This window comes from Palaemon carinicauda, chromosome 7 (assembly GCF_036898095.1).
Source record: "Palaemon carinicauda isolate YSFRI2023 chromosome 7, ASM3689809v2, whole genome shotgun sequence".
NCBI lineage: Eukaryota > Metazoa > Arthropoda > Malacostraca > Decapoda > Palaemonidae > Palaemon > Palaemon carinicauda.
Window position 1 is genome coordinate 28,111,141 of NC_090731.1, and position 13,912 is coordinate 28,125,052.

General features: G+C 40.9%; 1 protein-coding gene across 2 annotated transcripts in view; it reads right to left on the bottom strand.

Annotated features, from left to right (window-relative positions):
* The window catches only part of LOC137643907 (muskelin-like), a 163,285-nt gene that overhangs the window by 23,653 nt on the left and 125,720 nt on the right, over positions 1-13,912 (bottom strand). The window contains exons 12-14 of one of the 2 annotated variants that reach the window (XM_068376657.1): positions 5,877-6,074; positions 5,201-5,314; positions 2,455-2,534 (exon numbers count right to left, since the gene is read on the bottom strand). In XM_068376657.1, the coding sequence (XP_068232758.1) occupies positions 2,455-2,534; positions 5,201-5,314; positions 5,877-6,074 (392 nt within the window). The remainder of the gene's footprint in view (positions 1-2,454; positions 2,535-5,200; positions 5,315-5,876; positions 6,075-13,912) is intronic. The other variant, XM_068376658.1, reaches the window with a different exon arrangement.

A 13,912-nucleotide genomic window follows, 5' to 3' on the forward strand; every position in this document is an offset into this window, starting at 1 on the left:
ATAAGGCTCAATACTACACAGTATTCTAGAAGTCTTATTCCAGCTGTACTAGAATGTGGAATGATATCCCAAATCAGGTAGTTGAATTGGTGGAACTTCAAAAGTTTAAACTTACAGTGAATGTTTTCATGTTGAACATACTGACATAAATCTCTTTTTATAGTTTATATATAAAAAATCTATTCTAATGTTGTTACTGTTCTTAAAATATTTAATTCTAATTGTTCATTACTTCTCTTGAACTCTATTGCCTGATTTCCTTTTTTCATTGGGCTATTTTTCTCTGCTGGAGCCCTTGGGCTTATGGCATCCTGTTTTTCCAACTAGGGTTCTACCTTAGATGATGATAATAATAATAATAATGATAATATTAATAATAATAATAATAATAATAATATAATAATAATAATAATGATAATTATAATAAAAATAATAGTAATTATAATAATAATACTGAACAGACACCTCAGGATCCAAAGAAAAGGGATCCAAGGGTCCATAAAGTACAGAGATAAAAGGGAGTTCCAAATTTTCAGACCTAACTTAAAATCTATGTACTGTATGTTGAAAGGTTAACTGGAAACCTACCAACAGGGATAGGCTTGAGGGTTTTCATTTGAGACGGCAGAAGTACAATGACAGAAGTCGCATCTGCAAGCAAGTAGCCTCATCAAGACAACTGGAACAGTGTCATGACACTTCCTGGGCTAATGAGATGGCTCTGACACACGCAGTGCCGTGACGTGACACTAGGTATCTTTGTGTCAACTTACACGGAGATACAGGATCAAGCAGGTACCAAACAGGTGTTTGAGACCGAATGGTACTGAATCTTAGTCAGACAGTCTATGAGATGATGAAGGAGACTCAGGCTCTCTTGCTGATGCAGAGAAGAAAGAGTCTTGTGGGAAAGATCCCTATGATGCCCTTCTCATGTTGGAAGAAGGTCCGTGTTCCAGAAACAAGGACCATCTCACCAGGGAACTAAGTCCCAAGATGAGGAAGACTGCTCAAAGCTCCCTTCAAGCATGGAATGATCCCCAAAGGAGGAGAGATCCACACAATACCGAGGAGCTAACTCTTCTCTAATTCTCTTGCCAAAGCAGAGAAGAAACCCAGTCTTGAGGGAAACACAATAAAGCCCACTTCAGGTGAGAGTAGCAGTGGCCTACAGATAAAGGCCATCTGACCCTAGTGCAACAGCAGTCATAGTAACACCAGCTCAAGCTCACTTGATTGACCCCAAAGGTACCAGTTAGTGGGTGAAGACTACCATTCACTCCTAGAGAAGTGTGATTGCTATAAATTGCGAAGTTCTATCTTCATTGTCTTCTTTTCGAGGAAGAAATATCTGATGAAGGAAATGAAGGAGGAAAAAGAATTAGTAGAGGAGGAAGAGAGAAGACAACTCTCCTTCCCCTTGCCAGAAATTCTTCCCTGGTCTAGACAACCGATAATGACTCTGCTCCCTCTGAAGACAAAACTACAAGAGCTTCCTCTGATGTAACACAAACCACTATATTGCTTGTTTTATCACTAGGTGAACAATTGAAACACTCACTAACACTGAGGAACACCGTTGGTGCCCGATGATTCTACCATATATGAATAATTTTCCCTGTCGGGCACTCAGGTACAGTCAACAGTCAGTCCAAATCTGGTAACTCCCTCCAATGCAAAAAAAAAATTACCACTAAGTGAGACAAGTTACACTCGCAGTTTAACATTTCCTGATTGGAAGGGCACAACCAACATTCTAAAGAAGGGACTTACTGTCATCAACTCACAAAGGTACTTAACACATGGGGTGTCAGAGGTTTGTATCCTCATGAGAACAAAATTCACCTCACACCATACTTACCTTTTGGTGCACTTCTGCTTAAAAGGGAGGGCACTCACCCAAAATAAAAAATAAAATATAAATTATCACAAACAAATGTAAGAAAAATTAAACCATCAAGAGAACAGTGCAATGGTATGTCTATACCCATTGCAGCCAAAAGCAAAAATGGCTGTTCTGTGACAGACGAGTGAGCCACCAGTCGTTAACCAACTACCTTGTTGACAATTCAATGGCCATTCAAGTGTCACTGAAGACATATACTTATTATAAAGGACAACAGGTTGTATAAGAGTAGGAACAAATTTTATTTACAAGGATAAATACCAAAGGCTTCTTGCATAAAAACAATTAATAAAATGATTAACATCCCAAATCTTGGTTCAAAACAGATGATCTTCAAGAAGCTCAGAAACTAAGAAGGATTTAGTTAGAAAAGATTGAAAATGAAGCAGGCGGACAGACCAACCCGAGTCCCAAGATCTTTTCCTCTAAAACTGAATACATATTAAGTTTGCATGCAACACATGGATTTGTAAAAAGTCTACCAAATTTAATAGTACAGCATTCTTGAGTTTTACAATAAAAGTAATGTTATTTTCAAGCATTCTTACCATTTATTTTGATTTATGTCATAAACCCAAAACGAATTTCGTACATTTTCTGCTCTTTTGTCTTTGTCTTTACTCAAACCCTGGAAAAAAAAAGACATAAATGTTATCTAAATTCTACATTAAATACAACAAAGATAGAATGGCTTCTTTCCTTAAGATATAATTAAAATTAGTACTGCTGTAAAGCAAAAATTTCAATAAAAGAAAAAAAATTATTTACCCAAGATCAATTTTTTGTCTATACAAACTTATCACTCATAAAGGCCAAAATTTGTGATCTTTGAACATCCAATCCTGCAGTCATTTTGTGTACTGTACCATAAAGAAGAGAAATTGAAGTAGCATAATGTCTAACAATCATACAATCTAGGAGAACACTTGAGAACCAAGACAGGTAAGGAACCCAAGGCCTTGGTAACTAGAGAAGGTCAATATCAGTATGAACAATTGGAGAGCTTGTATACTCATGGGTGTTAAATGGATAGGAAAGAAATAGGACATATATTACTATATATGTAATACATAAATGACAGTAATCCCTTGAGTCTTGTCTTTAAGACATTATAAGTAAACAAGTAGAGGAAACACCCTTCAGGAGCAGCACATATAAAAACAAAAAAATCTTGAATTTTAATACCTTCCACTCATAAAAGTGGCGATTTGAAAAGCATGAAAGTTAGTATCCTTGAGGTCTACGAATGCCATAAAAATATCTTTCTTGTTGAAACAAATAACCTAAGCCATTGCTTCTATTCTAGAGGGTATTTGCAACAGAAACTTGCTTAGCAAGCTAAGCTTGACGATATGCCGACTTCCACCTATTGATTTTGGATCCAAAGGAAAGGGACTGTCAAACACAAAAAAAAGTTAGTCTTTTACTGTATTTCCCCCCTCTCCTGCTTATGCATTATGAACATCACCTAGCTGCCCAAAGCCTGAAACCTCTTGGACTCCCAGCTGCAATGCACATGGGGCTTGTCTTTAGAGAAGGAAGTTGATAAAAAATAAATGACAATTTCCATGACCTGCATTTCCCTCTAAACTGGAGCCATGATCCTCAGAATTTCAGGAGACATGTTAAAAATAGTAATTTTTCAGCATAAAAATTCATAAATTAAATTACAATAATAAAAATATACACAAATTTGGCTTGGTACCGAGAAGACAATGCATAGTTTGTTTAGTTAGTTGGAAAGAAGTAAATGCTTAGTTTGCGGGAGAGGGGAGTAGCCTAACATGCCCAGATGATTTCATACAAGGCATCCCTTGGCTGGTAGAGGAGACATGACAAATCAGAGCATGTTGATCAGTATCCTAGTGGCTGACATGTGGTTTTTTTGAGGGGCTAATATTGTGAATTCCTCTTTAACCCTATGTCAGGTAAACATTCTGCATCTTCTAAGACTTCTGGCAGTGAAACCAAGTGTCGGAGAGGGATGCTTACCATAATGGAGAAAATAAAACTCCTTGGTATGCCTCAGGATGGGAAAAGGTATGCAGATGTAAGCCGCCATGACAGCATCAGCAATTCTATCATTCGCTAAATCAAGAAAGATCAAAAGAATGAAGGACAATGGAAAATGTTACCTTTAACAAGACTGCAAAGAAAGTGGTAACTTCCAGCAATAAGGCCATCGTAAGGATAGAGAATACATATCTTCAATGATGAGTCTTGATTTAAATTTTTTCATTTACGTATATGTAAGGATGTGTCAACAGTACAAGTAAGTTTTAGCTTAATAAGTGTTTAAGAGTGTATATTGGGTTTATAAGAGTATTGACAGGGATTATAAAAATCTTGGATTTATAGATAATAAAAAATATAAAAAATGATAAAAGATAATGAAAAAGAAATATACCATAGATTTCTATATCTACTTCACAGTCTTCGAACTATTGGCTTGGAATGTAACACCAGCGATAGCCAAGGGGTTACTGAACTACTTTATGTCCCTATATCATAAAATAGTAAATTAATTTTAGTTAAAAGTCATTAAATTATAAGAATTTGGCTAAGCTGTTGACAGCTCTACAGACATAGAAAGTGAGGCACATGAAGCAGTATACAGTACAAGAACTCTTCTTGTTTCCTAAAAAGAAATGACTGCGGTGTCTGTGGAATTTATTAGCAATAAATAAGGGGATACAAGAGTGATTTGATTGTAATGAAACATTCTGTATTGCAATGGCGGCTCGTGACTAAAATTAGTGGGGGTGCTGCTCCAGAAAATTTATATCCTTTGTTTTAGTATTGTGTAAAAGGAAACAAACAGGTATAAGAAAATTTATTCGGAAAGTTGATAGAATCCTAAAAGAACAAAATAAAAGTTTTTTTGACTAACTAACCAAAATTGTTACTGTTCAAGCTTGATCCATCAATTTAAAAGTGAAATCCATTCTAATTATTTCAAATTTGTGTGAAAAGATCAATGTAATTATCTTTTTGATTTCTGGATGACAACTGAGGAATTTTTTCTCCATTGAAAGCACTGCAAGTGCATTTAGTCTTTCTGAATTTATAGTGCTTTTTAGAAAAGCATTTAGCGTTGAAAAGCAGCATTTTGCCTCTGATGTACTCATAGGAATTATCAAGCAAACCAAAAAAATTGTAAAAGAATAAAAAAAATGAAAAAAAAATAGAATAGCTGGAAATATGATGATAATCTGATTGTACACTTTATCACATTCCAGAATATGATGCATGGTTTTCTAGCACAACATAAGTGGAGTGAACAAAAATAACTACCTTACACAAACACGCCAAGGACAGCACTGCAGGAGTGACAGTGCTCTCTCTCTCTCTCAGACTGGTGTGCATCTTCCTATGTGTGCATACACATAACAGCCAAGCACCCTGGAACTGTGAAGTGCACAGATCCATACAAAGAATTTTGTATTTTTATTCTAAACTGAAAGATGGTTACTGACATAATGCTGAATATATATTGTACAGGTATAAAGAAAGAATGAAAGAAAAAAAATCCCTATATTGAATGTTATCGATAATATCAAGTGAAAATAGGAAGTACTGCAGTTCCACAGTGCCTATACACGAGCCGCCACTGCTGTATTTATTTAACAATACAGTATAATAAAAATACAGTGCAAGCCAAATAAATCTTTTAGATTATGCAATCCTCTAACATGCAAAGATCAAGGTTACATATTTATCTAATATAGAGCTAATAATTCACTCTGATTAAATGCTAATATAATCATTGTTACATAATATCTAGTAATAATATCACAACTACACAGTGCATCATATGATTTTTCTTGAATGGCAAATTTTACTGCAATCAACAAAACGCAATCTTTGTAATGAATCTACGTTTTATCAATAACTTATTATATAAGACAAATAAATTTGATATTTTCCAGACTTTGTTCTATACTCATACAAAAAGGTCAGATTTACTTACCGATAGGACATGGATTTCATTTAGTTGAGAATCTATAGTAGCTTTTTGCGTAAAACCTGCAGAAGGAACAGACGCAGAATCTTTTCGTGTTCCATCACTTATGTACGTAACAGTGTCAGAGTCTACATTATAGGTGAAAAAGTCAGTTAAATATTCTTTATTCCTTTGTCCAGCCAAAATGTAAAGTTGACGACTTCCCTGGAAAAATAATGGTACTGTATCAACAATTTAGTGCATTATTATTTCTACTGACAAAGTTTACAAAGACCAAGTCACAGGTGCTATATAGACTCTTCATAACCTCAAAGGATTTTCTCATACAATGGGGAGAAAAAATATAGAAAAAGGCATAATTGGAGAAGCTAGACAGGTTAGTTAGAATAGAGAAAATAGAATGGAAGAAAAGAGAGGACAGAAAGCAATGGAAATTGAGGTTTGAGGGATACTGGAAAAAAATATTTTTTCTTATTTTCATACTGTCTTCTGAATAATTATGTGCTATTAATTCTAAGGTAAAAACTTTACAACCCTAAAATGATATTTTGATTATAAAATAAATTTTTGAATATACTTACCCGGTGAATATATAATAGCTGACGTCTCGGACGGCTCGACAGAAAAACACAAAAACTCGCGAGCGATCGCCATGAAGGTTGCGGGTGTGCCCACCAGCGCCAACTATCGGCCAGATACCGCATATACATGTAAACAGCTCCAGTTCTTCTCATCCCGCTGGGTCTCTAATTTATATATTCACCGGGTAAGTATATTCAAAAATTTATTTTATAATCAAAATATCATTTTTAAATATTAAACTTAGCCGGTGAATATATAATAGCTGATTCACACCCATGGTGGTGGGTAGAGACCAGTATTAATACAGTTTACGGCGTATATGCTTAGAGTTTTTGACAGTTATATCATAACAAAACCCAAATAAATATAGGTACCTGGTAAGGAAGCTGACTCTGACGATTACTCTGCCTTGTTAGTCTGCTTTCCTCACGAAGCCCAGCCATCCTCTTAGGATGCTGAAAGACTCCCAGGAGCTGAAGTATCAAGGGCGGCAACCCATACAACAGGACCTCAACAAAACCCCTAATCTGGGCGCTCTCAAGAAATGACATTTGACCACCCGCCAAATCAACCAGGATGCGAAAGGCTTCTTAGCCTTCCGTACAACCCAAAAACAAGATTAAAAAACATTTCAAGAGACAGATTAAAAGGATATTGGAATTAAGGGAATGTAGTGGTAGAACCCTCACCCACTACTGCACTCGCTGCAACGAATGGACCCAGTGTGTAGCAGTCCTCATAAAGAGTCTGGACATCTTTTAAGTAAAATGACGCGAATACCGACTTGCTTCTCCAAACGGTCGCGTCCATAATACTTCGCAGAGATTTATTTTGCTTAAAGGCCACGGAAGTTGCTATAGCTCTTACTTCGTGTGTCTTAACCTTAAGCAAGCAACGGTCTTTTTCACTCAAGTGAGAATGAGCCTCTAGGATTAAAAATCTAATAAAATATGACAAAGCATTCTTTGACATAGGTAATGATAGCTTCTTAACTGAGCACCACAAGGCCTCAGATCCACCTCGTAAGGACTTAGTACGAGCTAAGTAGAACTTAAGAGCTCTAACTGGACACAGTACTCTTTCAAGTTCGTTGCCTACGATCTCTGACAGGCAAGGTATATCAAATGACTTAGGCCAAGGACGAGAAGGCAGTTCATTTTTGGCCAAGAAACCAAGCTGAAGTGAACATGTGGCTTTATCTGTGGAAAAGCCGATGTTCTTACTGAAGGCATGAATCTCACTGACCCTTTTAGCCGAAGCCAAGCACACTAAGAAAAGTGTCTTGAGGGTGAGATCCTTTAGGGAGGCTGAATGTAATGGCTCAAACCTGTCTGACATCAGGAACCTTAGGACCACGTCTAAGTTCCATCCAGGAGTTGCCATACGACGTTCCTTAGAGGTCTCGAAAGACTTAAGGAGATCTTGGAGATCTTTATTATTGGAAAGATCTAAGCCTCTATGTCTAAAGACCGAAGCCAACATGCTCCTGTAGCCCTTAATAGTGGGTGCTGAGAGGGAGCGAACATTTCTCAGATGTAAGAGAAAGTCTGCGATTTGGGCTACAGAGGTACTGGAAGAGGAAACAGATGCTGACTTGCACCAGTCTCGAAAGACTTCCCACTTCGACTGGTATACTTTGATGGTAGAAGCTCTCCTAGCTCTCGCAATCGCTCTGGCTGCCTCCTTCGAAAAGCCTCGAGCTCTTGAGAGTCTTTCGATAGTCTGAAGGCAGTCAGACGAAGCGCGGGGAGGCTTTGATGAAGATCCTTTACGTGGGGCTGCCGTAAGAGATCTATCCTTAGAGGAAGACTCCTTGGAATGTCTACCAGCCATTGAAGTACCTCTGTGAACCACTCTCTCGCGGGCCAGAGGGGAGCAACCAACGTCAACCTTGTCCCTTCGTGAGAGGCGAACTTCTGCAGTACCTTGTTGACTATCTTGAATGGTGGGAATGCATACAAGTCCAGGTGAGACCAGTCCAGTAGAAACGCGTCTATGTGGATCGCCTCTGGATCTGGGACTGGCGAGCAATAGATTGGGAGCCTTTTGGTCAACGAGGTGGCAAAGAGGTCTATGGTGGGTTGACCCCAATTCGCCCAAAGACTCTTGCACACGTCCTTGTGGAGGGTCCATTCCGTGGGGATCACCTGACCTCTCCGACTGAGACAGTCTGCCAAGACGTTCAAGTCCCCCTGGATGAATCTTGTCAACAGGGAGATGCCTCGATTTTTTGACCATATGAGGAGGTCCCTTGCGATCACGTACAGTGTGTGGGAGTGAGTGCCTCCTTGCTTGGAGATGTACGCCAAAGCTGTGGTGTTGTCTGAATTGACCTCTACCACCTTGTTTCGAAGAATGCTCTCGAAATTCATCAAGGCCAAGTGGACTGCTAATAGCTCCTTGCCGTTGATGTGCATGCTCTTCTGAACTGAGGTCCAAAGACCCGAGCATTCCCGACCGTCCAGAGTCGCACCCCAACCCAAATCCGACGCGTCTGAGAACAACACGTGGTTTGGGTTCTTGACTGCTAGGGACAGACCCTCTCTCAGACTTATGTTGCTGTCCCACCAGTTCAGGCATGCTTTTACTGGCTCGGAGACCGGGATTGATACAGCTTCTAAAGTCTTGCTCTTGTTCCAGTGAGAGTCTAGATGGAACTGGAGAGGGCGAAGGTGAAGTCTCCCTAGCGAGACAAACTGCTCCAGGGATGACAGAGTCCCTATGAAACTCATCCAACTTCTTACTGAACAACGTTCTCTTTTCAGCATGAGTCGGACTTTGAGCAGGGCTTGTTCTATTCGGGTGGCAGACGGAAAAGCCCGAAAAACTAGACTGCGAATCTCCATCCCCAAATAGAGAATCGTCTGGGATGGAATCAGTTGAGACTTTTCTAAGTTGACCAAAAGTCCCAACTCCTTTGCCAGACCCAACGTCCAGTGTAGATCCTGCAGACAGCGATGACTGGACGATGCTCTGAGAAGCCAGTCGTCCAAGTACAGGGAGGCTCGAATTCCCGATAAATGAAGGAATTTTGCCACATTCCTCATGAGCCTCGTAAACACGAGAGGAGCAGGACTGAGGCCGAAGCACAGTGCTCGAAACTGGTACACCACATTCCTGTAAACAAACCTCAGAAACGGTTGGGAATCTGGGTGTATAGGAATGTGGAAGTACGCATCTCGCAGGTCGAGAGAGACCATCCAGTCTCCCTCTCTGACCGCTGCTAAGACGGACTTCGTGGTCTCCATTGTAAATTTTGTTTTCGTAACAAAAACGTTGAGCGCACTGACGTCTAGCACTGGCCTCCAACCTCCTGTATGTTTTGGGACTAGGAAGAGACGGTTGTAAAACCCCGGTGATTGAAGGTCCGAGACTTTCACCACCGCTCCCTTCTCTAGCAACAGAGACACTTCGTGATGTAGAGCTTGTCTCTTTGACTCCTCTCGATACCTGGGAGAGAGGTCTATGGGAGCTGTTACTAGAGGAGGTCTGCGTACAAAAGGTATTTTGTACCCCTCCTTGAGCAACAGCACAGACTCTTGGTCTGCACCCCTCTTCTCCCAGGCCTGCCAGAAGTTGTTCAGTCTGGCCCCTACCGCTGTCTGAGGACGTGGGCAGTCAGACTCTGCCACGGGAGGACTTGGCTCCTCTCCTCTTACCTCTCTTTCCCTCGGCACGAGAGCCTCCCCTGCTGGGAGCTCTGCCACGAAAGGGCGGGATAAACCTAGACGCAGGAGTCTCGATTCTGGGTCTCACAACAAAGGATGAAGAAGGAGCTCCCTTGCGAGCAGAAGAAGCCATCAGGTCATGTGTGTCCTGCACAAGCGAAACAGCAATGTCCTTAATCAGCTGTTGTGGAAACAAGGCAGCCGATAAGGGAGCAAAGAGCAGTTCCAATCTTTGACAGGGAGTAACTCCTGCTGAAAGGAAAGAGCAAAGGGTTTCTCTCTTCTTCAAGACTCCAGACGTAAAGGTGGAGGCGAGCTCATTGGAGCCATCACGGATGGCTTTGTCCATACAAGACATAATAAGTAAGGATACATCTTGGTCAGCAGACGAGATCTTCCTACTTAATGCTCCTAGAGACCAATCTAGAAAGTTAAAAACTTCGAAGGCCCTGTATACGCCTTTAAGGAGATGGTCAAGGTCCGAGGAGGACCAACAAATTTTAGAGCGTCTCATGGCCAGGCGACGGGGAGAGTCTACGAGGCTTGAGAAGTCACCCTGGGCAGAGGCAGGGACTCCCAAGCCGAGAACTTCTCCCGTGTCATACCAGACGCTCGATCTAGAAGCTAGCTTAAAAGGTGGGAAGGCAAAGGCCGTCTTCCCCAAACTCCTCCTGGTAACCAACCAGTCGCCTAGAAGACGTAAAGCCCTCTTAGAAGAGCGAGAAAGCACTAGCTTAGTAAAGGCAGGCTTGGTAGCAGCTAAGCCTAGCGCAAACTCAGACGGAGGCGAACGAGGAGCAACAGTAACAAAATGATCTGGGAAAAGATCCTTGAAACTCATCATGATTTTCTTAAAATCCATCGAAGGTTGCACAGCCTTAGGCTCTTCTACGTCTGATAAAACGTCCAAAGGATTATCATTAGGAGGAGGATCAGCAACGTCCTCATCTGAAGGAACCTCGTCCGACAACTGATGAGTCTCAAGCAAGGGAGAGACCTGCCTTGGTGGCAATGTTTGACAAGCAGAGTCCACACGCAAAGGAGCATCAGTAGCAGTCCAGGACGCTACGTCATGTAACTGCTTAACGGACTGACTAGCAACAACAACAGGAGCGGGAGGACGCTCGACGTCAAGTCGAGACTGCCTTGACTGCCTAGATTGAGCAGTTAAAACAACTCTTGACTGCGGTGCTTGACGCTCAACGTCAAAACAAGTCAATTTAGCTGGTTGGCGAACGTCCTGAACGTCAACACGAGCATGCGGCAGCGGCTGAACGTCCACAAGCGGCTGAAAGTCAACACGGGACTGCATCGAGTGAGGCTCCAAATCACGTGACTGACGTGACTTTGTAACGTCAACGTCAACAGGACGAGCAAAGGCTCGTTTGGGCGGCTGACGGCCAGGATCTCGATCAGCGTAACGGCGAGGATCATCGTGAACCTGCTCAACAGTATACTCCTCCATAAGGGAGGCAAGCTTATTCTGCATATCCTGCAGGACAACCCATTTAGGATCAACGGGAGTCGGTACGGGTCGAGACGATGGTAACGTCTGTGACGGCAAAACATTGCCTAAACTAAGACTCTCGGAGCCCGTGTTACGCTTTTGTTTAGGCGGCGAGCAGTCTTCCGATGACTGCACAGGGTCAGAGCTGTCCCAATGGCTACAGCCAGGACGCTGGACCTGTCCTGAAGGGACTGACTTCCGCTTTAAGGGTCTAGAAACCTTGCTCCATGGTTTCTTACGCGAGAAGCCTTCGGATGACGAGGAGAAAACCACCTCGCTCGTCTTATGGTAGGGGCGGTCTTGACGAGACACGCCCGAAACCATAGAGGGAACGTCTGTTCGTTGGTTAAAGCCTCTCGTCCCCATAAGTCCTACGACATTACTTCTCCCTGGTGCATGGGAGCTTGCAAGAGGTCTCGGACTAGGCGAACGACAAGCACGAACAGACGAACCCTCGGTCGCAACACTGATAACACTTTGCGCACTAATCACTTTATCCCCACGATTTTCTAATGTGGCACTCTGACACTTTAACACTTTTACATCCGCCATGAGTTGATTACGGTCCGTAGCCAAAGATTCAACTCTCTCGCCCAACGCTTGAATGGCACGCAACATATCCCGCATTGATGGTTCATGAGTGCTAGTAGAAGGTTCAGGCACAACTACTACTGGGGAAGGATTAGGTTCCGGGGCATGGGAGGAGGAAAATTCTAATGATCTAGAGGAACTTCTCCTCACCCTATCTCTCTCTAGCTTACGAGAATACTTATCAAACTCTAGCCAGTCGAATTCCGAAAGTACCACGCACTCATCACACCGATCTCCTAATTGACAGGTTTTACCCCGGCAATTAGAACACACGGTATGTGGGTCGAGAGAGGCCTTTGGAAGACGTTTGTTACAATCCCTAGCATTACATTTACGAAATTTAGGAATTGGAGAAGGGTCAGCCATTTTGAAAAGTCAAAGAAAATCCAAAAACAATCCAAAGTCATCAACAATAAAATCTATCCAAAAAAGAGTTCAAGAGTTTTAATTGAAGATAAAAACACCTGCACTGCGAAAGCTCAAAACCAAAAAGAAGTACTTCACCAAGAATGATGAAAAACTCCAGGTCAACAGCGAGTAATGGAATCAACTTGTCGACAAGACCGACAGAGAAGATCTGGAGCTGTTTACATGTATATGCGGTATCTGGCCGATAGTTGGCGCTGGTGGGCACACCCGCAACCTTCATGGCGATCGCTCGCGAGTTTTTGTGTTTTTCTGTCGAGCCGTCCGAGACGTCAGCTATTATATATTCACCGGCTAAGTTTAATATTTAAAAATAATAATACAAAATAATAAAAATTATCTCTCTAATTGCCATGTACTTCTCACCTCCTGGGGGACTGTTATACCACCACCTACCTACCATGTCCTGAAAGGTAAAAGGAGGAAAGAGGATCCAACATAAACACCAACAAAGATTGTGATTAAGGTTAAATATTACGAAACTGAAAGGATTTAACATAGTACAGTACAGTAATCCTTCATAAACTGAAATAAATGAAAGTACTATACCTAATTTAAGTACAGTGACCCCTCGCTACTTCATAGTTCAACTATCGTGGATTCACAAATTTGCGGATATTTTAATATACTGTACTGTATATATATGAAAAATATATGGTGGATTTTCAGGAAAATGTCAGAAAAATTACAATATATCAAAACCCTAAAATTTCTCATTAAATCCATTAAAATATTATTTATAAATAGTATTTCCTCGTCTAGGAACAACAAAGCAAGCATAAAATAGCAAAAAACATATATTTGAACTTGTAACTCAAATGACAAAAGAAAGAACCATCTGGGATGCAATATCCATATACAGTAGGGTCCCGAATTATACGTGTTCGAATTATACGATTCCCCTTTTATGCGATAGCTATTTTTCAAAAATAAATTTTCTGTATCTGCGAAGCTGTTCAAAGTCTGTTAGTCAAGCACTACAAAATGTATCAAATCTATTATCTTTTTAAGTATATTGGTAGCCCTAAATACGTACGGTGATTTATAATAAATGTTACACAACAATATTAACATTACATCTTATTAACATAATTTCATTATAAATAGCCTATTTAAGGATAAAATTCCACTTCAACAATGAAATCAACTGTGCGAGTCCAGCTGACAAAATGTAAACAGAATTGTGGTTACGTTCTCGGCAATGTTTATCTTTCTCCAACTTTTCGATAATTTTAATGGTAGTTTTAATGATGGTATATTAAAGCACT